The 25,599-nt window shown below is 43.0% G+C and overlaps 1 protein-coding gene across 1 annotated transcript in view; it reads left to right on the top strand.

Moving 5' to 3' along the window:
- Positions 1-25,205, top strand: part of EVA1C (eva-1 homolog C) — a 40,331-nt gene extending 15,126 nt beyond the window's left edge. Inside the window, exons 2-8 of the mRNA XM_052794792.1 lie at positions 569-765; positions 4,186-4,309; positions 7,348-7,500; positions 17,983-18,126; positions 22,435-22,506; positions 23,280-23,369; positions 24,676-25,205. Of these exons, the coding sequence (XP_052650752.1) occupies positions 569-765; positions 4,186-4,309; positions 7,348-7,500; positions 17,983-18,126; positions 22,435-22,506; positions 23,280-23,369; positions 24,676-25,064 (1,169 nt within the window). The 3' untranslated portion in view covers positions 25,065-25,205. The remainder of the gene's footprint in view (positions 1-568; positions 766-4,185; positions 4,310-7,347; positions 7,501-17,982; positions 18,127-22,434; positions 22,507-23,279; positions 23,370-24,675) is intronic.
- Positions 25,206-25,599: the final 394 nt, after the last annotated feature.

Genomic DNA, 25,599 nt, shown 5'->3' with positions numbered 1-25,599 from the left:
TTACTTCTGGGTTTCTGTCCAGCACCTAGGGTGTCCAGGACTTATGCACCACCTTTCCTCTGTTACCCTGGCATCTGACTCAGTGATACAGAGGGAATCATTTTTATTATCACTTGTGTGAAACACAACCACCTAGGAGCCCAAAAGTGCAAAGCATCATTTAAGATGAGGTGTAAGGAATACCTTAGCCAGCTGGAATGCAAGAGTCTAGCCTGCAAAACCAAGTAATAGCCCTTCCGACTTCTGTGAACACACCCTGGCATTGTTAGCAGCCATGACTGGCAAGGGCCTGAGCCCATTTATTGTCTGAAATGACATCTCCAACATAGTGCCGCTGCTGGAGTGCTGGGAGGGCTCTGATTCACTGCCACGCGACCTCTTGTTTTCCAGACTTGAGCGTTACTAGCATGTAAAGGTTGACCCATTCACAGAACCATGTGGTGTGGCAGCGGGCCATACGTATAACCTTGACTACAATGCCCTTTCCAGAGACTGATTGTGGTTTTCTTATTATCTAATGAGCTTGTCATTTCCTGTACTAGTTGTAACAGAGCTGAATATTTTCTAGGTTACCTAACCAAACTTCTGCAAAATCATACTGCCTATGCCTGTGATGGGGAACATTTGAGTCTACGCTGTCCTCGGCATTCAACAATAAGTGTTCAGTCAGCATTTTACGGGCAAGACTACCACATGTGTAGTACTCAGGAGCCTGAAACCAGGATGACAGAACCCATGAACTGTGTGGCACCCACCTCGTTGCAGGTATCGCATGTTGTAAAGGTTCTTGATGCACAGAATGTTTTTGATGGTTTCCATGAGGTGAGCTATGCTGTGTGAAAACAGCAAGTGTTCACAACATTGAATGAAATGACATCATGTCTATGTCAGTTTACCATCAAAAGTATTACAACTGAAAGGATTTGTCTGGCCAGCAGGATATTACCGTAGGATTGTGAAAGCTTTGTAGATTGCTTTCTGTTTTGATAAGCCTTGCTTTGGAAACCCCATTCTCAAAGTTCCCTAAAATAATCAATTTCTTCTAATCAAGGGCTGGTCATGACTGAGCAGACCCGTCTTAATCCATCACACAGGTCCTCCTTTTCCCCAGGAGAGGATACAAACATTGGACAGAGCTGAGTTACAAATCCACTGAATAAGATGGCATTCTGCTTGGCATTTGGCTTGTTGCATGCCTATCTTCACTCACTGAAAAGGCATCGTGACAGCTAAACAGCAGATCCTAAGCACTTCTGCGGATATCTTCATTTCTATGAATAAATTATTTGTATCAGTAATATCCTATGGTTTGTTTGCTGGGCCCGCTTAAGTATAGCTTAAAATGATTTATACTTCATAAATTACTACTTTCTGCTGTGCAGGCTTTTGTAACAAGGCTTAGAAGGTCTGACTTACACTGCTGTCAAAGGCTTGTTTCATCATGGTGAAAAAGCCCAGTAAATCATTGCAAAAATGAGTAGTCAGTGGAATCTGAACATGTTCTGTTGGTGAAGCTGTTGTAAATGCTCTACAGAAGCTTTGATGAAGTTTGCAACATTTGTGCTTGCAGCTGACACATTGCTTCTTGACAACAGGGAATGTCTGTTCCCACCAGTAGTGAGTTGAAGAGTTTTATGGAGTGGTTTGGGAGTAATACCCTCTCCCCAGAAACAGTATTAGGGCAGTTTTATAAGTCTGGCTTGCCTGTGCTGTACTGCAACTTCTAAAGACATTCCAGACATGACCTGTGGGCCATGTGAAAGTACGTCTCTCCACCAAAAACAGTAGGCCAGATGCATCCTTGATGTCATTTTACTGACTACAGCGAAGTGACACCAATGATTATTTTGGGCTTGTGAGTGCCTTTGTGAGGTCTCCATGGGCGTTTTTTTCCCTTGAATGTAGTAAACACAGCATGGGATAACTGTTGTATAAACTACCATCATCATTCAGGCACTGTCACTGATCAAAGGCATGAAAGCATTTTGACGAGGCCACGAATGTGAGAGATAGGAATGCTCTGTATCTCAGGGAGTTCCGGTTCTGTCAAGGAGAAGAGACACATCCTGTAAACTGATTTCTTAGAAAAGAGCACCAGTGATCTCATCCCTCCTCCCCTTCACTTTGGAACCGCATCTGCAGTCTGCATAATCGGGCATGATGCTACCCTGCAGCCGGGAGGAAGCATAACAGGCATTTTTTACAGGTACCTCCTATTAAAAGGATCGCTGCAGAGTTAGATCTGTCTCGAGATATTAACAGCCCAGTGCTATCTCATTTTGAGTATCATTGTTTGCTTTTGTGGTTGCGTGTTTTTGCACAGCAATATGACAGAAAATGCGACTGCTGTTTGCATTAAGTAGGAGAAAATACAAACATGCACAGGAGGTGATTCAGCTTAGGTGCAACAAGTGACTCAGTAGGGGACAGCTATCTGCACTTACTAAAGACGTACCTCTGTTTCACTGGCCTGTTCCAGAACCATCCCAATTAAGGAGGAATTATTTGTTTGACTTGCAACTCTGTAAAAGAAGAATTGACTGATAAAATTAAGTCTGCTGCGCTTTTCCTCCCCTTTTAAACTCTTTAGAGTGCACTTAATGCTCAAAAAGTGTTGGATGCAAGTCCTCTTCTACCAACAGGAACAAAAAGGCAAGAGGGTTATAGGATCACTGCAATGTGCTGCCAATGTGTATCATTTCTGCTTGGGAGGGATGGCTTCCAGGGATGACAGGAGAGATTCAGCCACTGCCAACTCTCTCAGCCTGGAAACAAGAGTGCAGCTTGTGCTATCATAGTGGTAGATTTGTGATTTGGCCTCTTGGTATGACTGAGACCCCTTCTGTTGAGAAACAAGGCAAAAATTCCCATAGATTTTACAGGAGTACCTAAAACTATCAGAGAATGGTATCTTACAGTTACTCATGTTAAGAGTGGGTGACCTGGAGACAACGCCTTCCTTATTGCAGCCTGCTGTGATTTTAAACATCAAGAATCATGGGCACAACAACACAGACTATCCAAAAATAGTGTATAAAAAGCCCTCTCTAAACTGGGCTTTGAAGGTGAATAAGAATTTCATAAGTACACTGCTGCATTTAAACTGGGGGTTTTTAGGTGCTTTGGCTTGTGACTGTGTTAAAAACTGGACTCAGACTCATCTTGCGCAATGACTTCATATTTTCTATAGCTCAGCTCTGAAACCACTGGTGAAGTGGGAACACTAATGTGAGCCCTAGGAGTACCTAGTCCTTTTGCTGGACTTGGAGAGGGCCCACATGACCCTTTGCATATGACACTGCTGACCTTTTTATTGTCCTCCTCAGTTGCTACTCCCAGTGAAGCAGCACAGTACGAACCATGGTATGTTGCTGGGCCAAAAAATCTGGGGTACATATGGCCTTAGAACAGCATTTAAAAAAAAATAAGACAAGCGGGCTTAGGATAGACAGGCACATCTGTGCTATCCAATCCAACCAATTCTGAAATTTGTTCAAGTGGCAAGTCAGGTAAATATCTGATAATGTGTGTAACTGCAAGCAAGAAGTAAGTGCCTCTTAAGCAGGAGGTCCTACATATGGCTTAAAGCTAGGTTGGTGCTTAAGTGTCACTGAGCACACCAAGTCATTATTTAGAACTCTTTCAAGTGAAGATATTACAGAGCATGATCAGGTAAACTTAAGTAGATTGAGATGAAGTGGTTAAAAAGACATCTTTTTGAGTTACCGTGCTTCACCTGGACATTGCACTCCCATAAATGCTGTCAGGAGTGTGTGAGTACCTCAGGCACATCAGTGAAGAGGCTGGGGGCTGAGCGTGTTCCCACTTGCTCTGGGCTCTGCACGGTGTCCCGAGCACCACTGAGGCTGTGGTGGCACACGGTGACATCTGGCTGACCAGCTCGGGGCAGAGGGAAAGGTGACAAACAACAGCAAACTGGTAGCATCCTAAGTTGCCATGGGCATTGCTGTGATGAATGTGTTCCCATAAACTTGGCCATGACTCAAAGTCCAGTAGAGATGTGGCCTAAATCCAATGATACAGATGTTTCTTACATGTTTATAGCCAAAAAGTTGTGAAAGAATGATTTCTGTCCTGTATAGAACAAAGTACAACTAAGTGTTCTCATTGCTGTATAGCTTCATACCTTGTTTTCAAGCCTATCCTTTTTGCCCGTTGTTCTAGAAAGTACTGGATGAATGCCAAAACCTGAGATCCTGCCAACTCCTTGTCAATAGTCGGGTTTTTGGACCTGATCTGTGTCCAGGGACCACTAAATTCCTCCTTGTCTCCTTTAAATGCAAACCTAGTAAGTAATCCACATCAGGCAAATGTGTTTTTGTGTGTGTTTTGTTGTTTGTTTTGGTTAAAATGCCACTGCACAAGGCTTTGCATAAATCCATGTGAAGTTTTGAGACTCTTAGATTAATAGCAAATTGTTTTTTTCTAATTTACCTTGGCTCTCCATTGTGTTTGCAACTTCAGTGTGCTTGCTGCCAACTGAATGACCAGTGTGGTTTGATAGTCAGATGCCAGACATCAGACTAGAAAGGAAAAATGTTTTGGAAATTATTTTTAAAGAGATGGCAACGATAATGTCATATTAGAAAGATAGAGCTGAACAGCAAAACCAGATGCTTGGGGTAAGGATCCAAATGATGAAGAAGATATCATAATAAGGAATATGCAAAAATGCTTAAGGAGGTAGGACCAAAGCTTTCAAAGATTCTGTTACTATGTCCCATTTATAGAACAATAGCTGGAGGATGCACATGCATGGCTAGCTTTATTACAGAATTTCATTGTATAATCACCTGTATTCTATGCAGGTAATTGATGTTGATAGGTGAAGGGGCAAATCCTGCCTCAAAGAGAATGCATTCTGTAAACATGAGAAAAGTGTAAGAAAGATTAAGACAATCATCATGAGGTTTCATCTATTAGTGTTTTTTAATTGTTTTTCTTGTTGCTATTGTATATGAGAACAAGCCTCAGTAGCCTGGGGGCTCAGCTTTTTTTGGCAGCTAATCCCCAGTGTGGCTGAAATGGGTCCCAAAGACAATAGTTGAATGATGATTTATGGGTAGGTTCACCAGCCAACTCAGAAATACCATCTCACAACTAAAGGAGAAAGCACAAAAGGGATTTTCTTTAATCAGAGCATTAAGATAGACATCATTGGTGGAATAGGAACAGGGGTGGCAAGCAAACTGAAGGGCCAATTTATGCAGAGTATTGAAATCAGAGCAGAGATACGGGAATGGAGTAGGAAGATGTTACCTTTGGCAAAGCACTGACACAAGAATTCCCAGGAAGATTTACTGGGCCAGTCATCAGGGGAAAAAATATGTCTGAAATTAAAATTTTAATATCTGTTTTATTATCTTAATAGTTTAACTTTTTTTTTTTACATATTACAATTACTACATTATTAATAGTAGATGGATTTGAATATCATAGCTGTGTCTGACATTAGAGATCTCTTTTTACTATCAAAAGTGGATTAGGATCCTGTTTGTTACTTTTATAAGCTGCTTAATATTTTTCCCACTGGAAATGAGCTACCTTGAATATATAATATTCTCTGTGATCTGAATTTTACAAAAGCTGGTTTAAAGTGTATTTAACAGCAAGTGCTGCCTTCAGAATTGAGGAATAGTCCAGTTCCAGTGCAAATTACGTGATTTCACGTGACAGGGAATTTATATTTGTAGGTAAGATACCAATATTGTTAGGCTTGGCTGTGGAAAACATCCTTACTCAGGAAATCGCTTGAGTATAACTTTAAGTATATTTTATAGTCTCCTTGCCTTCAAGTGGGCACTTAAGCAGTTGCCTGAATCCCTTAGTTTTTCATCTATTTAGAAATATTGTTGCTGTATCTCTGCAGAGGTCTCTGTTGTATTGTTACCCTTGTCTTGCACCACTTGCAGGTTTGTTTCTGTTGTCTGTATTTCCATAGCCTCTCCAGCAACCACAGAGCACAGCTGTACAGATACAAAGCCCAGCTTTAGGCTATCAGCCCTTGGGTCAGAGCCTCCGTTTTCTTGGCATGATCCTCATGGGTGTACAGTATGGCAGGTGCTTCTGCAGAAGTAACAATCTGCAGCAGGTCAAGCATTTTTTAAAATTCTTTTTTAGACTTAAACTTGTGACTGCTGATGAGCTCGAATGGAAGAAAACTGGACTATTACCAAGAACATTAACCCATTTTTTTAATCTGTTCTATTCTAAATGAAACAATAATGTTTTCTTTATTGAATAGACAGGAGGGTTTTCTCTCTCCAGGTCCCCTAGCACCACCACCCACACTCCACTCGCAGGGATACCACTCAGTAACAATAAGGTTTCCCTTTTCTCCTGCTCAGCTCAGGAACCTCCTTTTCCTGTTTTCACATTTTTGAAGGACAAAAAAATGGAGCAGAATAAACTTCTCCCTGGCCTTATCTGCAGTAAAAAGGTTTGCTACCATACCTAGACTGGGAAGACTTGAGCAGTAAAATGCTGCAAGCAGAGCAGCTGCTTAGGCCAGCAAGAGACCTCCTTGGCCAGATGGCAGATTTTAACCAGTTCCCTAGCAGGGATAAACCATGCTGTCTGGAAGATGATCTCACTGGCTTCCCCACCTCTGTGCTGAGAGCGCTGCCAGTGTGCCTGTGCCAGCTGAGAAAGGGAGGGGGTGTATTTTTCTCAGGCTCCTGATTCACATTGCTTTGTCAGCAAAACTTTCAAATGAGCCCATGCTGGATAGTCGCACCCAGGGAAACCCACTGACCTTGGGGGAGCCATGCAAATATAGCTGAGAGCACTGTCTGGCTCAGGATACATAGCGCGTCCCTATGCCTTTGTGCCTCCCATTCTTCAGCGCTCGCTCAGTGCTGTATGCAGGGGCACTGGGTGATGCCAGCCATCCCCATGATTGATGAACGGTTGGAGGCTCTCAGCACTCAGGCGGGCATCTGAAGTAGGCGTAGAATGCAACATTGTCCCAGAGAGAGACAAAAGGAAGGGACGAGGCTTTTCCTACTGAGCAGTGGTGGAAAGCAAGCCAGGAAATCAGGCAGGAAGAGGGGAGGCTGTTCCACTGGGAGAGGAGATTGGCACAAGTTAACTTTTTAATTCCTTTCAAAAAGGGGCCGGAGGCTTTAGATAGTCATATGGGAGCAATTCAGTTGGAGGAAACACTCTGCTTTGCTATTGGCTTTGTCTCTGATTGTAGTAGTGCCACATATCACTCGCAACAGAACTTGCAGAAAAGCTGTTTTCTGTCATGCTGCTATTTGCTATTAACAGTCCAGCCGAGTAAATTGCCTCATGCTACCATATTGTTATTTGCTTCTATTTTAGCTGAATACAAAACCAAATCAGCATGTGAAAACCAGGAACTGAAACTCCACTGTCAGGAATCCAAGTTCCTTATCATCTACTCTGCCACCTATGGCAGATGGGCACATGAGGAGAATGTCTGCTCGACAGAAATGGAGCGCATCCCCCCCTTTGGTATGTTTTTACAGTTGATAGACCTTCTGCAAGCAGGTGCACAGAGAAGTGGGGGAACAGACGGAGAGAAAACTTCAGGTGCAAGAGCAATGGCATTTTGAAAGCACCAGTGATTGAAATATGAGAGAGATTATTTCTGAAACTCAAGCGAATTGCCCAGTATAAGGGAAGAACATAGAGTAAGAAATGCAGCAAAGTAATAAACTTTCATATAGTTAATCAGTCCTTAGTATGGTTAACATCAAAAACTCTAGTTCTGTTGGCTGTCTTGAACTTAGGTGATGTATACTAAATATCAGCTGTTTGCCTCTCTTCTTCTTCCAACTTCTGACAATGATTAGGCAACCTGAGTGTCATGACACCTTGTCTTACTGTTATCTTCTTCTCCGATCTCTGTTTCTTCCTTGCTTTAAATGCAGACTGTAAGGATAGGGCCCATAGGTCAGGGTCCATTGGTTTAGATGCTGTTGTATGACCAGACTCCAAGACTGTGGTAGTATACTAGAAAATTAAATGTGCCTGGGACTTCTCTCTGGCACCAAGTCCAGCAGGCAGGAATGTCCTATGTATGTAGTACTAAACTCTCACCCTCCAAAGCAGGATGACTGCATGCAGGCAGCTTCTTGGGGCTGCTCCCTGGCCTGTGCTAGCTCCGCAGCTGTGATGGGGAGTTGTTGAGAGGATGCTGTTGGTCTGGGCCAGATGGGTGTGGGGACCATACTTACCAGAGTAGAGCACTGCATTGCAGTGCCAAGAACACGCCCTCTCACTGCTGATGTACTAGTACAGGTGCATCCCAGTAGGTATATTAATGTATAATATTAATGTCACTATATTAGTAGTTAATATATAAATAATATATTAATGTTGCTATAATATTAATATTACTTTGGTTGGACTGTGAACACTTTCAGGCACAGACCATTCCCTTTTGAATAGGTAAAAGAACCCAAACCATCATAGGTAGTTGTATGGTCTACATTGAAAACCAATCATTGACTTCACTGTATGGTCTTGGCTCGTGTATGATTAATGACTTATGACTCGGTTTTTATCACTAAATATCTAAATTTATAGTAGCATGTGGTTGTGAGGGTGCTTGATGCTTGTATGAATAATATATTCAGTGGTTAACACTGAAGGTATGAAGGTAAATTTTCATGCCATGGAGAAGGCCAGCACAAGATATGTGAGCTCTTCAAATCCCTTAATATCACACTGGGAAGGACTTACATATGAGTGATGCCAGCCGTGTGTAAAAGCTGAACTTCACTCCTGAGAAACATGCTACAAGTGAAATCTGTAAGAAGCATCTCTGAACATCAAGAAGAGATCAATAATTAGTCTTAAAAGCCATTTGTCTGCAAGCCAATATTTCTATTTAGTTACATAGATATTATTAAAAATGTATTGGCTGAAAATTGTAATCTGTTCTTAGATAAGAATCTATTTAAATTGCCAGGTCCATGTTTCACACTGGCCATCTTGTGTGGTCCTTCATGCAGACTTTAGGTCTGCCTGTCTTTTCTGTGGAGGAAACATTTTAGCAGGTTTGTAACAGACCCATACATCCTTCATGATGGTGGCATTAGTGTATGACTCAAGGCAGAGCAGAGGTAGCTCAGTTGATAGAGAAAGGCTGCCATCATACTTACTTCTTGCACTTCATTCATCTCTGGAAATCACTCACTTGCCTCTAATGTCAGCACTTACAGTTCACAGATCAGAATACTGCAAACCCTTCTTACTGGATAAAGTTTCCCAGTATAAATGAGAAAGAATTTGCAATAGTAACAAACTCTCTGCTGTGGCCCCCTGCATACAAGCAGCTCTTGAGTAACACCCTGGCTGTTGCTGGTTTTGTGTTCTATAAAGCAACCTAAAACTGTGGTAATAGGAGAGACCGTAAAACCCGAGGCAAACACAAGGTAGATCTATAGATGGAAGATCCTTGTATAGCTTTCCCATTACTTAATGAAAGTGCTTGGCCTCTTCCTGCATGGTGCAAGTAACCCTCTGCAGTGAGTATAATTTCCAAAAGCACCTATGTGGCTTGGGAGTACACACATTCAGTTATCACAGAAGATGTAGCACTTAGGAGCCAAATCCAATTGACTCCAGATCTATCCATCTCGGGCTTAAATCTTATTTATGTGGTTATTTAAGCACATGCAGGTGTGAGTGGGTGCATGAATAGACTTTTTAAATGTCTGTGTACCTTTCTGTCAGGGAAAGCAATGGTAATTTGAACATCAACGTGATTTTAACAATTTGAGACTATTTAGAAAACTTACTTCAGCTGCTCTTCATTCCTAAATCAGAGCCCACATACTTGTATATGTTTGTGCCAAAAGCTAAATCTGTTCCAGCACACATCCAGTTGTTGTTTCTACCCACGTTTATGCATCTCAGCCTAAAGGCAGTGCTTGAGCCTTTCTGTTTCTTTCACTGCATCACAGGAAAACCGTGAGGCATTTTTTTAGTACTATGCAGAAGAGAAGTCGTCGGTAGGTCCTAGTGACAAGTATAGGAGGTCTCTGTTGAGCTCAAGAGTTTTGCATCTATCCATACTTGATGTGGTCTTCCTAGGAGTACTGGGTATTGAATTAATTAGATACTTCTCTAGATCTTGGTGACGTCATGTTACATGTAATATAGCTGATAAGCAATTAATGACAAACAGCAGCTTTGGACTGAGACAGATATATTCTGAACTATCACTTTTCTATGAACAGTCTATCAAATCAGCTGACAGATCTTTGGAGCTTTGCTTCAAAGGGAACACAGGAAGACATACATAAAATTTCTTTAGCATAAAGGCTCTTCTCCATATAGGAAATAGAGTATATAAATCCATCTCTGGTATTGGTGATATCTGTGTGGCCTCGGAGCACTTGGAGGATCTTGAGCCTCAGCTCAACATTTAGCATGAGTGCCTCCTCTTGGAACTAGTTTTCTGAGCCAGTTTAATAATGTAAATTAGGTGCCATTTTCAATACAGAGGAGGAAGAAGAGCAGGGGCATCATGGTGTTATCCCTGCTGGACAAAGCCTTACAGTAGAGTTGTCCTCTGGTCTGGTTAAGTCTTGCTTACCCCAGGCAATGGAACAGCTTTAGCACGAGATAAAGCCAACTGAAAAGGCCACACAGGATGGGTTATTGGAAACATACAATCAAGTCCCTGTTCTGATTCAGATAAAGAGAAGATTTTAATCTGGGTAAAGATTTGAACTACTGAGTACAAGAAACTCTCCAACATGTACCATAGCTGATAAGACAGCACTACTTCAGTCCCAAGACTTGATACTTAATTATATGTGTAACTTGAACCTTTCATTTCAAAATGTCACTTGCTTTTATTAAAAATTAGCAGAAACAAAAAGCTGCGCTTAGAACAACTCATCTTGCTCGATGCAGTTTGGGGGAGAGGGAGGATTTGTCAAAGAATGTGAAATTTCCATATGAGATCACTATAAAACATTTTTCCTGTTTTTAATCACTTTCACCGCCAAACTGAAATATGGTATTTTTACATGTCTCTGGTCTTGCTCTCTGACTTGTCATCAGGGCCATGCATTCCTATGAGTAGTCACCATTGCCCACTTCAAAGAACAGTGCGTAAAATCTTGTCTCCAGGCATTTTAGGATATTTTAGCTTCAGGAAAAGTTTCTTCTGCAATGTAAGCTCCTACCATAAGCAATAGAGTTCATTGAAGCACAGGGAAATATTTCCATTATAAGATCTCTGGATCACTGCAGGAACAGTACAAAACTACAAGCAGTGTCCTGCTTCTGCAGCTGTTCAAATGACTGGCACTGTTAAGACTGTACAGAATTTACAGAAAGTAACTTCCCTGTTTCACTAAGATTATCAAAAACTTCACAAGAAAACTGAAACTCTTTTGGGTGCAGTTCTGTAGCAGATGGTTCTGCTTAGAGGAATCTGTTGTGCCCAGCACCAAAGCAGGAACCCATAGCAGTTCGTTCCTGTGTAAGTTGCTGCCTTTTCTGACACATTATCTCTTTTATGTTTGTACTAACATGTGCGTGAGGAAAGAGAAAATTTATTGGCCAAAAGAAGTTAAAGAGTTGTGCCAGAACAGGTTAGCATAGAGAGTATGAGGAAGATTCAGGTCAACAAACACTTCTCAAATCATAAACTACTCTTGTTAATACATGAAAGTACTTGAAAGAAGGCTTGGTAGTGGGTCGCCTCTAGCTGCAGCTTGCAAGGTAGAACACTAAAATGTCCTTCCCAGAAATTTCACCTGGATGTGCATTGGCTGATCAGATGTGCATTCCCTCAAGCACTAATGACCAGCAGAGCCCTGAATTACCTATCTTCATTGCTGGAAGGTAGGGTCCTTTCCAGCACAGCACTCTCTTTTACCTGTTGCCACTTTTGGGAGGTTGAGAGGGGAGGTGGAGAATTCAGGCACTCTCCATCGTGGCTTGCACCATGGCAAGCACCTAGGGCTGGGTTTTGTCCTCATCCCCTCTTCCCAGTGAAATGGCACTCAGCTAAGAAGGGGTGTTAGCAGAGCAAGAGAGAGAGATTTCCAAAATCCTGTAGGTTCCTTCCAGCCCAACAAAGCATCATGATTTTGTTACATAACCGTATTTTGTGATACTGTGATTCCTTTTTTTCCTCTTTTTAATCAGTATTGCAGACAATTCAAAGGGCCTACATCTCTTATTCACTAACAGTGATTGAAAAGCTTTTGGTTTCTTTTTCTTACTAAGAGATGTATACTCCTCCTAGTGTGAGCCAGTCCCTTGTATAAGTCTCTTGAGAGCAGATGTAAATGAAGTGAAGGTACAGATGGCTATAGGCAGACCTGGAAGTGCTTACACACTGAAGTTACTAAGTTACTAGGTTCATGCTAGCTATAGACTTCTAGGTGACATAAAACACAAACTATGTAAGTTGGCCAAAATTTGGGAAATGCTGGGTATTGAAGTACAGACACTTCAAGGAGCACTTAGTCAATTAACAGAAACACTGAGCCCGGTCCTCTGCTGGAGGAAGAAGCAAGAGTTTGTAGCTGAGAGCTGCTACAGAGAAGGAGACTAAGTCCTTTCTAGACTGCAAGTATCACTGGTTCAAGGCCTGGGTATGCCCTTCCATTCCTGAGCATCATCTGCTTAGCATATATTTACTAGCTAACTATGGGACTGATTTCAAACACAAGCCCTGTGGGCAGTCATGCAAGTTGCAGTCTCCTGAATGAAAGAAACCTGAGGCTGTAGAGCAGTTATTTTAGTAACACAGCATAGGACCTCTTACAGAGACACTGTGAAAGAGCATATATGCTCCAGCTGTGAAGGCAGAGGGATGGTGTGAGTGGGGTAGATGCAGAGGCACTGTTCTGTAACAGGACTAGGGCTCAGGGACGTGCGGTAGGTTCACATCTCCCTTTGCAGCTTCTGCCACTAGTGCCTTGCCACTTTGGGTGTGGGACACAATAGTCAACTGAATTTTACGGGTGCAAAAGTACAGGTGAAATTGTTCAATTTTACTTCCACCACAAAAATCCTTAACTCCCTCTGTGTGCAGATATCAGAGATGGAAAGTTCCTTGTCCACGTCAGCCTGAGCAAACTGGGAAGCTCAGTAGGTGTTTTGGGCCCCAAAAGGTGCCAGTAGGAGCCATTGCACCCCTTGGCCCCAAGAAATCTTGTCAAGACAAAGCTCCCCCAAAAGAAAAGGTGTTCAAAGCAGTGGCAGGATGAGAAGCGATTCTTTGAAGGAAAGAAGAGAGCAGCCACCATTTTTAGAGTCCAGTTAACTTTCTGCTGAGATGAACAAGGAGGGTCACATTTGGCTGACCAGCTGTTTGAAGTTGCTTGAAACATGCTCAGACGCACATCACTTCGTCTGTTAATGTTTTCTTTACTAGCAATTCAGGGGTTTTCTTGTGTATAGATTTTTCTAGCTTAGATTTTTTGAACTGTTTGGAAAAGTACACTTGGCACCTGAGTCTAATATAAGCCAGGGAACTCTGCCTGTGTGCATACAGACCCAAATTGTGCAAAACAAAGCAACGAGCGTTTGGGCAGAGGGAGTCTGGTTCCTGCTGCCACCAGTGAGTGTGGAGCTCCACTTGCCTCTTGCCCTTGGTGTTTGTGCTGGCAGATGGATCCCCACTCTGTGCATACGCACGTGCAAGAAGGAGAGAAAGACCAGGGGAAGGTTTTGTGGAAAATACTTACAGACTGAATTCTGAACTCAGAGCAGCTTGTAAGTAAAACCAAGCAATGGGCTAATCTCATGCAGGCTTACAAGGGCCTCACAACAGGCACTGCAGTGAGACGGAGAGAGAGGGTGCAGCTTTTCAGAAAGCCTTGGTGCTGTATTCACTTCTAAGGAATGGTCCATGCTGGCACTAAGTAGTATTTTTAGCGTATCATTCTGCCTCGTTTACCAACAATACTTTGACCTGGAATATAAAGGTATCAGCAACACTTTTCATAAGTGCTGCTGATGATATTGTGTGTTTTTGCTAGAATCAGCTGATCAAATGGCCCTTTTCTGATGCATAGGCAGGACCTGGTATGCCATGCTCTTGCATAAATTACCATATTATTATGGTAACTTTCTTTAGGAGTCTGCAGTCTTAGCTTGCTCCAAACTCCATAGTTTCCCCTTGTCAATTCTTATCCCCAGAGCTGATATTCGGTCTCCACAAAGCACAAGCCATCCTGATTTGGTAGTGTGAAATCTTTGCTTTCAGTTGATTTTAAAAGCAAGCTCCTTATTCTTTTGTGGGTAGGCACAGCCCAGAAAGTGTAAAGCAGCACAAGGCAGCAGTTTGGGATGAAAGCAAGAAGCAGCTGGGTTTCAGTATTGGAGTGACAAAGAGTGGAGAGGGTTCTTTTTTGGGTGCCCTGGTCCTTCACCAGCATGTTACTTTTTATGTCATGTGGATCTACATTTGAGACACATCCTCTACCCACCATGTCTTGAGGCTCACCCTGTGCATAGTGATGTGGGAGAAGACGGCAATTAGTAACATTTGTAGAGGGTGTGATAGGATTCTGTTGCCAGAGCTTGGCACAAGATGCTCAGGCCAGCTCTGGCTGCTCCATCACCTGCAGGTCTTGTGTGGCAGGGTGGAAAGAAAGGGAGGGAAAGCTCCTTCTGTCTGAATTGAGAGCAGCTTTAAGAAACCAGAAGACAAATTGCTCCTCATTAAAGCCTGCATGATTTATGGCATGTCATTTGCATGCCAAAACTTCCCTAAACAAAGCTAATTAGGGAGCTGAAAGAGCCTTTCCTCCAGGAACAAGGCTTTTTGCTCTAGCTGTTAAATAGCTGCAGTCAGATTTGATAGTTTGTTACTGCATTAAGAACCTCTTCTTGACACCCGTATCTCCATGCCATCCATATAATTGTCTCTTTCAAAAGATCCACCAACAGTCTTGGTGTGTAGCAGGCAACTTTGGGAGAAAGGCATGAAGAATGGTGTGTTTTCCCAGCCATGCATCACTGCCTTTTCCGCCACTGTTGGTGGATGCCACCAGCTTTCTAGCACGCCAGGAACGTGGCTTTCAAGAGGCAGTTTATTTTAAACTTATGGTACCAATTTAGCAAGCCCCATAAACATATGTGTAGCTCAAACGTTACTTAGATATTCAGAAAGAAGACACTGCATATTTTTGTTCATCTCCTGATTGGTGATTTCTTCAGGACCATTCAGTAGGACCATTCACTGATTACTCAAAATGCAGCACTGACTGAATCCTTTCCTCATTCAGACACTGCAATAAGGTGTTTGACCAGAAGTATAAGTTATTCTTAGCGCAAGCCCTGCTTTTCTGCAGCTGGATTGCTGTTAGACCCTGAGCAAGTTTGGTTGAAACTAGTTTGAACATCCCTTCACCACATACTGATTTCTCTGACTTCGGTGCAGATACACTCCTGTAATGTCCGCTTGTGGGAGATTGTACAGATGAAGCTGCAGACATTGAAAAAGTGGCCTTTGGTACCGAGTACACAGAATTCCTCTGAGCTGAAATCATTGCTCAGCTGGCATCATAGCTGCTGGGAGAGCTAGTGGGGAGATATAGCAAGGACGCACATAAACCAGAGAGAAAAAAATTGAACATTTTTTGACTTAATCACTAAAAGCCAAAATCTTGTCAGACCACAGCAAGCTGTTAAATAGACGGTTTTTGTTATAGGTCTTTCCAGTTAACATCTGTGGTGTCCTGCAAAAGCAAGCCAGCCTTGGTTTGCATTTGCTCACTTGTGACACCAGGCAAGCCTTGGGAAGTTCTCCAGAAACTGGCCTGCCAAGAGCCTGCAGGCATATGATGACTGGCTCCTCAGGTAGAGGAGCCAAATCCAACATGAATAGAGATGATAAGGAGCTATCAACTCCCACAGAAACATGAGCAAACATCTACCAAAGGCAAAATGAAACACGTACTCGCTATGTCACTGAATTTGTAGAAAACCATCAGCACAACAGCCTCCTGTTTTTTAAGACACTGTGAGTAGCTCCCAGGGCAGGAAATTTTGTAGAAAACATAATTCAGTTTGCCAGGTTGCTGTTGTGCTCCAAATCCATTCATTTATGAATCATATGATAATTCCTCCTGATATTCTTCAGTTGTTTTTGTACTTGCCAAAATAAGCTACTTGGCTGCCTAAAATGTCCACCCAAATATACCCTTACTCATCTAAAATCGCCAGGGAGGGAAACTAAAACAGCTGAGTTAATCAGAACTACCCAGTGTTTTAGGTCAGCCTTCCCAGCAGCCTCCCAGAACACATGGGCATTAGGATTTTAGGTCTCTGAGAAGACAAAGGAAGAGTTGCTCTCCCAAAAATCCATGTCCAAAGGTAACCCGCAAGCCCTTTGCCAAACAAACAAATCAGCCCAGTATCTCCCAATTGCTCCATTCCAAGTATATGACTTATTTACTGCTGATGTCAGGGGATTAACTCTAAAAATCACAATCATCTGCCCCATTTTCACATATTAAATGTCAGTCGTCTTTGTCAAGAACTCCAGTCTCAAACCTCCTCCTCCTGTTCAAAACAAGATTGATTTGGGGAACCTTTGGAGTGTCTCTGCAAGCAGTTTCTCCTTCCTCTAAAGAGGCACAAATGAGCTTCAGCAGTTGGAAGGTGACAAGATGCGGTCCTTGTCTGAGTTTTATTATAGGAAGAAGGACTGTTTTAATGCCCAGAGAAATATGCTTTTAGACCTCTAGAGTGTCCCTGCCTCAGAAGACTAGAGTGAGAAATATCTATCAGTCATCCACAGAAGGAAAATGCGTGAGGTAACGCTGACTGGAAGCAGACAGCTTCAGAAAAGTATTACTTACTCCAGACTTCTCATTTCTGCATACTTTCTGTTTAGAAACCAAAACTAGGGGGTGTTTTTGCTTTGTGGCTTGGAGTTTAGCACATGTGGATACCAGGAATTTAATCACACCAGACATTAGTTTTTTTAAAGCAGATTGTTTAAAGTTTGTCTGACACACACACTTTCCTACTCAAATAATTTCCACTTCAGTGCAAAATCCTGCTAGTCAAGTTTTATTCTTTTATAAATTGTGGTAGAAGGCATAAGTCTTGAATAAAGAAATCCCAACTCCAAGTGTGGATGTTAGCAAGGCAGGTTTTCACACACGGCACATGCTTCTTGCTCAGTCCACAGGGAGAGGTTCAGCAATCTGGACTCTTTGTCTGCACAAAGTCAGGGGTAGTTTAGGCTGTTTTGAAAATTATGTGGGTTACCTCATGTAATTAGGGCATGAAGGCAGTGCAGTGTAGATGCCGTTGAAGTTGCTTTAGGCATGCAAACTTGGCTTGTGGTGGCAGCCTTACTAGAACAGCCTGGAATTTGGTATAGGAGGAAGATGCCAAATGTTTCCCTGGTTAAATATTGAGCCCATTTTGACCTCTCTGCCACAGCAGAATGGCTCCTACCAGTGGCAGGTATAATAAATCAAAAGCTACCTTTAATACACCAAACTTCACTGTAGCCCTAGCCATTGCAACACACAAAAATTGACCTCACCTGACTTGAACTGAAATTAGGCATCCAGTCAAATCATCTCAATAACCCAGGGACCAAGAGAAAGACCTGCAAACAGCATTGCGTCTCCCTTTATTTGCAGATGGAATAGATGGAGAGCTATTTGGATGTGCTTATTTTTTCCAAGTCATCATGAAGTGAACATAGAGGTCTTATACTGGGCACCTCATTTGGAGCTTGACATGAATCTTACTGCAACCTTAGTATGCACCTGGAAGTCAGCATGAGGTAGTTAGCTTGCTCCAAGTTCATATTTTCTTTGCAGCTGACTTCCTTGCATTGACAGATCTTAATATTTAGTTCTGAAATCCTGCTGAGGCAAACATATGCCTGAAATCAATACCAGATTTGTATCTTTAGTCATGCATGTAGCAGCTGTCATTTCTGATAACACCAGTGTTGTATATTTATTGTATGTATTTTTCTTTCAGACTGTTTGTCTTACACGGCACTAGAAGTTTTATCAAAAAGGTGTTATGGGAAACAGAGATGCAAAATCATTGTCACTAGCCAGGATTTTGGAAGTCCGTGCCTACCTGGAGTGACAAAATACCTTAACGTCAGCTATGCGTGTGGTAAGAGCAAATGCATGATCATTTTAAAGCCCTCATTCTGCTTGCAAAGGAAAACAATGCCAAATGGTGCACACATATGGAGACACACACACATGCACACAGAGGCTTCCTGAATGTCCTCTTCCTTCTAACATAGGAAGTTTGTGACATAGCCATACAAGAACAACCAAAATACATGAACAATCCCATGGGCAGAGCTGCAGCTATTGTAAATTCAGGCATTAAGGGGTTTTTTTACTATAAAAATGCAGTTGACAATAAAATATAAAGTATGTGTTCTAATATTTTGAGAAATACTATCAAAATAAGAGTCTGTTTTACAGAATTCACCTGTAACAGAGCTAGGAAAAATAACCTGGCATTGCCTGCCATCAGTGCAGGTAAAGCAGTCCAGCATAAATGAAGCACTGTGTACATGCCCAGTCCTGAAATCTGATTCACATGAGCACACCTACAGCCTTCAGCCTTGCAGAGGGATTTCCTTTCTCATGGGCAAAGTCTCACTAAAAGTAAAGGTTTGAGATTATACATCCCTTGCAGGACTGAAGCCTGGAGAGGGAACAGTTATTCGTATTCTTTACCGTAGACTAATATTTTTACATTGGTGGAAAGCAGAATTCTCTACAATTCTTTTCCTCAAAAGCAAAGGCCACAGGACAGCAAAGTGTAATATCAATAAAAGCAAGAGAAAAGTGGTAGCAGAACTTCAATGTACTGCCTTATTTTGGTATTGCACATTTTTAGGAATGGCTGCGCGTTTCTTAAGCCTCAGATTTGCTCAGACTCTGCTTTCTGCTGCTGGCTAGCTGTGGGGTGGAAGTGTGAGGGTCAGGGGTGATTGTCTCTCGCACACCTCTGCTTCAACCAGAGAACACGTAAAAGCTTTTTCACCAAGTTACCACTCTGCTCACTGTGCACTGCTTGGAAAGCTGCCAGTCCTGCTCCTTTCTGGCTCTTTGCTGCATCTATAGTGAGTAGTGGTCAAAGGGCACAGGTTATCTGAGACGTGCTTTTGGGAACAGCAATGTAGGATTGATTACCAGATCACCGTGTACCTGAAGATCAGAGGAGAATGAGCCCCGGCTGCTTCCTTGCTGGCATGAGAGATTTTCAGTCTCCCTGTGAGTTAGTTGTCAGGTGAGAGGCATTGCAATAATTCAGCTTTATATTGTTGAAGAGAGCTGGAAATCTGCCTTTGCACTAATATGTTATATTACTGTGCAGTTGCCTTCATGTGGTAGTAATATTATGAATGAGTTAATGGAATTCTCTTCAGTTAGAGTAAGGATAATTATAACAGATCATTCTTTCTTGTACATCTGTGTACTAGAAAACCAGCATAAGTTTGTTTGCAGTGAGGTTTTGCATTCTGTTATTTAGTGAAGTGGTTTTGCAAAAACACATGGGTAATAAGTAGTGTTCTTGTGTGTTGCTGGCACATTTTGAAGACTTTTTCTTCTGCCAAATCCTACTGAGCTGTGCAATCTAAAGCATTAGCCAATGATTTGCAGGTCTAATTATTTGACAGATCATCTAGTGAACATGGGAAGAGTTTGGGCATATTCCAGAATGACATTTTACATTCTTGCCCCTCACTAGAAGATCCCTGCTAACCTGGTGCGTCCCAAGATGAGGTAAATAGGCCTCCCTCTGAAGTGACAGAAGCACAATAGAGCAGACCACGTTCTCTGAGGGCTATGCCACACTTGAAAGTATTTCCATCATGGTCAGGAATATGAAAAAAATCATACTCCCCACCTCAGTGGTCAGCAACCATTTAGGGCTAGTGTGTCTGGCTGCATTTTTATTTTTGCAGTTAATTCCTGCTAGTAAAAACTTAGCAGGAGGCAGGAGGTGCTGGTTTCTCGCAGTCTCGGTGCCCCTGCTGACCTGCTCAGCATCATCTTGTGTCTGCACGAGGTGACATCTCCTGGCTCTTGCTGAGGCTGGACTTAGGAGCCTCTCTCAGGAAACACAGCTCCTGATGCCCTGCATTGTATCTGCCCTCCCTGGATGCCATTCAAAGTCCATCTGTGGGCTGCCTTTGGCAGCTTGCGGTAAGTGAATGACTCCTACCCTACTTGACAAAGTAGTGCTGGCACAAGTTGTGGTATAAATGTGATTATCTTGATAAAAATTCCTCATGCTAGTACCAGTTATTTCTGTTCAGCGACCTGGTGCAGCCTATCCTAGCTAAAGTCCTCATGTCTGAAATAAAGCCATAACAAAAATTAACAATGCAAGCAGTCAGGAGCTTTTTTTGTGCATGCCATTTTGAATTAAGCATCTCCCTACAACAAATATTTGAATGGCATATTAAATAGCTGTTCAAACCCGATGGGAAGACATGGGGAAAGGATTTAGTCCTGCAGCAAGCAAAGCCCTGGGAAGTTCCCCCTGGGAGGGGAGCAGGAGGAACGTTAGCACAGGTGAAGGAGCCCCCACCTGGGCATCAGGCCATGTGACAGGAGCTTCAGATCACACAAAGGCCCTGGGGATGGTGCGTCCTCCCAGGATGTTGTTCATAACACATGCACATTGTTCATAACAGCCAGGCCTGCAAATTCAGAGTGCAGTCTGAAAACAAACCAACCTGCTCACTGTCTGCCTCATGCACCAACAAAACCACTTTGCCATTGGAAAAGAGTTCAGAATTATGATGAGGTACAAGCCAAAATAGAAATGAGCTCATTCTCCCCTATCTCTGTTGGCCTTTTATTGCAAATGGGAGCTAAGAGTCCCCAAAAAATCCTTTCATCAGGAAAGGAAACACCTATGACTTTGAGCCCACACACAAAGAAAAGTTCTGCTCAGAAAGAAGTGCTATTTTAAGTTGTTTTTCAAACGAAAACTATGCTAAGCCCCAAACCTCTGTTCCATTTAACTTTCCTTAACACTATTTGTTGGCAAGTGTTTCTGTGTGGGATAGAGGTGAGCTTCATACCTGAAATTTCTTTCTTTTTTTCCCCCCCTTCACATCAGTCTGAAAACCAATCAATCTGCCTTCACATATTACAGGGAACAGGTGCCAAGATCTGGGTATCTGAAGGGCCCATTCATCTAACACAGAATATGTGAACTCTCAATGTCTGCATGATGCACCTGCTTTTAGCTGTTTTAATTATTTTAAGAGTGTGAAAATTTATCAAGGGAAAAAATTAATGAAATGAGAAGGCTGCAGCTCACTCCCACCCAGCACGTCCTGCACACCTTCCTCCTCCGTGACCATTCGTCTCAGAGGCTTTGCAGAGGACGTCACACAAGACTTCAGACATTTCTCTGAGAATTACAGTGAATTGTCGTGATCCAAAACCAGTATCTAGATGCACTTTAGCGTCTGACTGTAGCCCAGTTTATCCTGAATTTATAGGCCAGTTTTGTTTCCTGTCCACTGGTCGGCACACCCCTTGTGGGGTGGAAAACCAGGGGGCAGAAAACAAGGGGTCAGGTCCTTGTGCTGTATGCAGCTGCACTGATGTTCCGGAGCTCCATGTGGGCTGGTGTGTGAACCTGGTCGCTGGTCCAGAGCTGCCCTTACTAGTCTCTAGTAAGAAATTGCAGCACTGTCTGTTGTCTTTGGTGTTTCACCAGTCTTCAGGTGAAAATTATTGGCTCTCTGCCTGTGTGTCCCATCCCTCAGGCTCACTCTGCCTGCCACATTTGCCCTTGTTTCCCTTCCCTGCCCACCCCACCTTCCTTTCAGTCTTCTTCCCAGTTGCTTTATTCCCTTCCCTGCCTCCTTTTCCTCCCCGCCAGTGCTAATCCTGTAAGCAGCGTGCTCTTCGCTGCCATCCCACGCCACAGCATCCTGGTGCCGTGCCTCCTGGTGCGCCAGGTCTGTGGGTGGTGGTGGAGGGAGGAGGACGTGTCACTGGGCACAGCCTCTCTCCTGGGGCATTTGCCAGCCATCAGGGTTGGAGTGTAACTAGATGAGTACAAGTCAAGGCAATGCAGCAGGCAGTGGCAGCAGCCCTGGCTGGGGCTGGTACGATGGGGATGAGCAGCACAGCTCTGCCTGGGACTGCACCACACACCACCTCTGCAAACGCTCCCTGCATTCAGGCATGAGGGAGCATCTCTGGGCCACCAAGGAAGCTCAGGCTGGCTGCAGCACCGGGGCCAGGCTTGCACACTGGCAGGGCTAGCACGTGCCCTCACTGGCTCCGGACACAGCCGCCTGCTCCGATCCCTTCGATACTGCCATCGGGAACCCAGTTAATAAACCCAGGGTTAGCAGTGGGATTGGTAATTAACTGGGGATCTGGTTCCTAAAACTAACAGTACACAATTTGTCTTTCGTCTTTTCAGTTCCTAAATTTATCCTCACAGCTCTCAACCCCCTGGTCACCGATAGCAAGTCTTCCGTCAAACAGAATGATGGTACGTACTATCAAAAAAATATGGTTTGCTGCTCTCCTTTGTCTTTGAAATTGGATGTTTTCCCACTGCACAGCTTGGTCTGAAGGAGGTGGGACGAGGTAATGGAAACCCTGCTGAAACAGCTACTCTTCCCTTGGAGGGCAGCGTGACAGGCTGGGAGCAGGATGGGACCCACATGAGCATGGTCCTGCTGTCACAGCAACGCTGTGAAATGAGTGACCCATCCAGACCTACCCATAGCCAGCGCGCTGTCCTCTAACTTTGATTGAACCATGGAAAAAGTAAAAGTGAAACTGCAGTTGTTTCAGGGTGAAGAGTCTTTTAAGAGTTATGGCATCACCTGCTCTTCTTAAAGGCAACAAAATTAATGATGTGGCTAGTGCGTATTCACTGTCATCAGTAACAGGAGTGTACTGCAGTGATGGGGCTGGGAAGTCCATCTGAGTGCTGTGAAGTTTAATGAAGTAAAGTTATTTCAGAAACCTTAATGGGAATAGGCAAGGGATTTCACGTGGTAATAGATTCTTTTAAATAAATTTGCCATTTTCTAGATACTCAATATTTTAAATACTTTGTTATTTATACTTTATTTCAATATTTATTTTATTTATCAACCATTGTTTGGTCTAATGTTCTGCAAGGTTCCTACGGCACAGCGCTGGCCTGCCTGTGTTTTAGGTGGACTTGTTAGTTTAGAAGTTATTGGGTGAATATCGGTTTAGTAGCTTCATCATCTATGGTATGATTGAATTTGCTTTACCTCTGTGTCACAGGTGTCGACCTTGATCCAAAGGAATCGAGACTTCCAAAGAAAGATGGAATTAGTGTTAGCAACATCTTGGCTACATTTGCATACATTAGAGGTAGGAAAATGAGGCTGAGATTGTTTGGTTCATTAGATCATGGCATTTTGGGAAAAGGGAAGATCACCTCAGAAGGTCACAACTGGTAATCCCGTGTTTATAGTAATGATATTATTCCAATATAATCACAGTCTTATGGATGGGACAATCACAGCATAATTGATATTTATAGAACGTTTTCCATCTCGAAGAATCCAAACTTTTTTAGAGACCACAGCCAAGATGTTTTTTAATGAATATTTTCAATGGGGACTGTTGGTTGTTCAGTATTTTTGAAAACCTGGTCCTGATCTGGGAGCAGTGCTGGAGACATCCATTTCTGGAAATGCTTGTTTGCATACATATAAGGATAATTGAGGAGCAGTTAAAAAAAAAAAAAACAACCCAAACCCAGCCATCTCTGGTATGGGACATGGCAGGTTTTGTAACTTAGCAACACTAAGGCAAATTTTGTTTAGACAAATAAATTTGTGAGCACCAGATCTCTTAACACCACAGGAGAAGTCATGAATTTTGGAAGTGAGCAAAGGCTAATGTTGAGAAGCGATTCTGGTGCTAAGATTGCTGCTCTTCTAGAAAATGCCAAGAACCATGCAGCTGTCGAGCATCATCCCGCACAAAGAGTGGCTGCAGCCTGCTGGCACGGCAGGGCAGACTGTCCCTGCTGGTGGCACCTGGCTGCCCGCAGCAGCTCTCCCCAAACCCCACCACCCTTGAGACTGCGTAGGACACCTCAAGCAGCCAGGGTTCGATTTTACAACCCGTCGGGAAAGGCCGTTTCCACATCTGTCTCACTTGTTGCTCTACTGGGAAGTGATCTCGGACTATGGCAAGGAAGGAACATGCTCCCTGCCCAGCCTGGCCTGGAGGTGCTGCCGGGGCTCCGCAGAGCCCAGAGTTGCACTTCCCATGCCCCCACTTCATGAGGGCAAGGCCCGTTTTGGCAAGGTGGCTGGAAAAAAAAAAAGGGTATGCTTCTGGTAGCTGGTTGAGAATGCTAGTAAGCTGCTAATAAAAGGATGGGATAATGTTGTTGTTTTATACTGTTATTAAGAGGCTGGGATTTTTGCACAGTAATTTGAAGAGGCAGAAATGGCAGCGTTCAGACTGTAAGTGCAGGATGGTTTCTTTCTGTGCATGACAGAAGAAGCCTCACTCCACCCCCCCCCCGTCCCCCGTCCCCCACAAGCACCCCCCGCTGTTATAGCTATGTAATGCAGGGACACTTCACAAATGGCAGCTGACTTTTGTAGCTAGACTTTGGCAGAGTTTGTAAAGTGTTTAAGCACTGGTTTTCTGATTTCAGATCACCCTGAAAGAGCCGCTCTCCTGTTTGTGTCCAGCATTTGCGTGGGATTAATCTTCACACTGTGTGCTTTGGTGATCCGTGGGTCATGCTCAAATGACTTCCAGAAATTGCACAGAAAGAAGGATCACTTGGTGCCAGAAAGTGATGGAGCATACGAGAACAGTGAAAATGAGGAGGAAGAGGAGGATTCCTCCGATTCGGATATACAGGATGAGATAGCAGGACTGTACAGACCTTCTTACTCAGGTTATAATTCAACAGAGGCAGCGGAACTGGCCGAAAGGATAGAGCGCAGGGAGCAGATCATACAAGAAATTTGGATGAACAGTGGTTTGGATATGACACCTCCTAGAAATATGAATACGTTTTATATTAACGAACAATAAATGGCTTATTTTGGATGATGCCCTAGCCCTTTTTTTTAAAAAAAGAAATGTACCTTCTGTGAAGGAACATTTGTATCAGTGCATATAATTATTTGTAAAGTAAGAAGAAATATATACAATAAAAGGAGAGTTTCAAACCCTTGACTGTCTAAATCATTCTGTGAAAAACACAAGCTTTCCTGCTTTTAAGTTACGTTATGTTATGGATTCCTTTTCACTGTAATTTGGGATCAACTGCCATATGCAGGTTAAGAAATATTAAAGAAGGAGAAAAATTTAAGCAGCTTAACATGGAGAAACACCTTCTGCATTAGGATACGGCACTTGCAAACAGTGTGTTGCAGCTCATAAATTACATGAGAACATGTTCTATTGATGAGAAGTATGAGTATTATTAATAGCATGAGCAGGACAAAGCAAAATTAAACACAGGTTCTTGAAGCTTTTCTGCTGTTTCTTTAACCCAACCTTTCCCTAATAAATCCTGTTCCTCTGGTAACAGTGATCCTGATTACGAGGGGGTTAAGTTCTGCTT

This window comes from Harpia harpyja, chromosome 8 (assembly GCF_026419915.1).
Source record: "Harpia harpyja isolate bHarHar1 chromosome 8, bHarHar1 primary haplotype, whole genome shotgun sequence".
Lineage (NCBI taxonomy): Eukaryota > Metazoa > Chordata > Aves > Accipitriformes > Accipitridae > Harpia > Harpia harpyja.
Note: the sequence above shows the minus strand (reverse complement) of the source record. Positions and strands in the feature narration are given on the sequence as shown.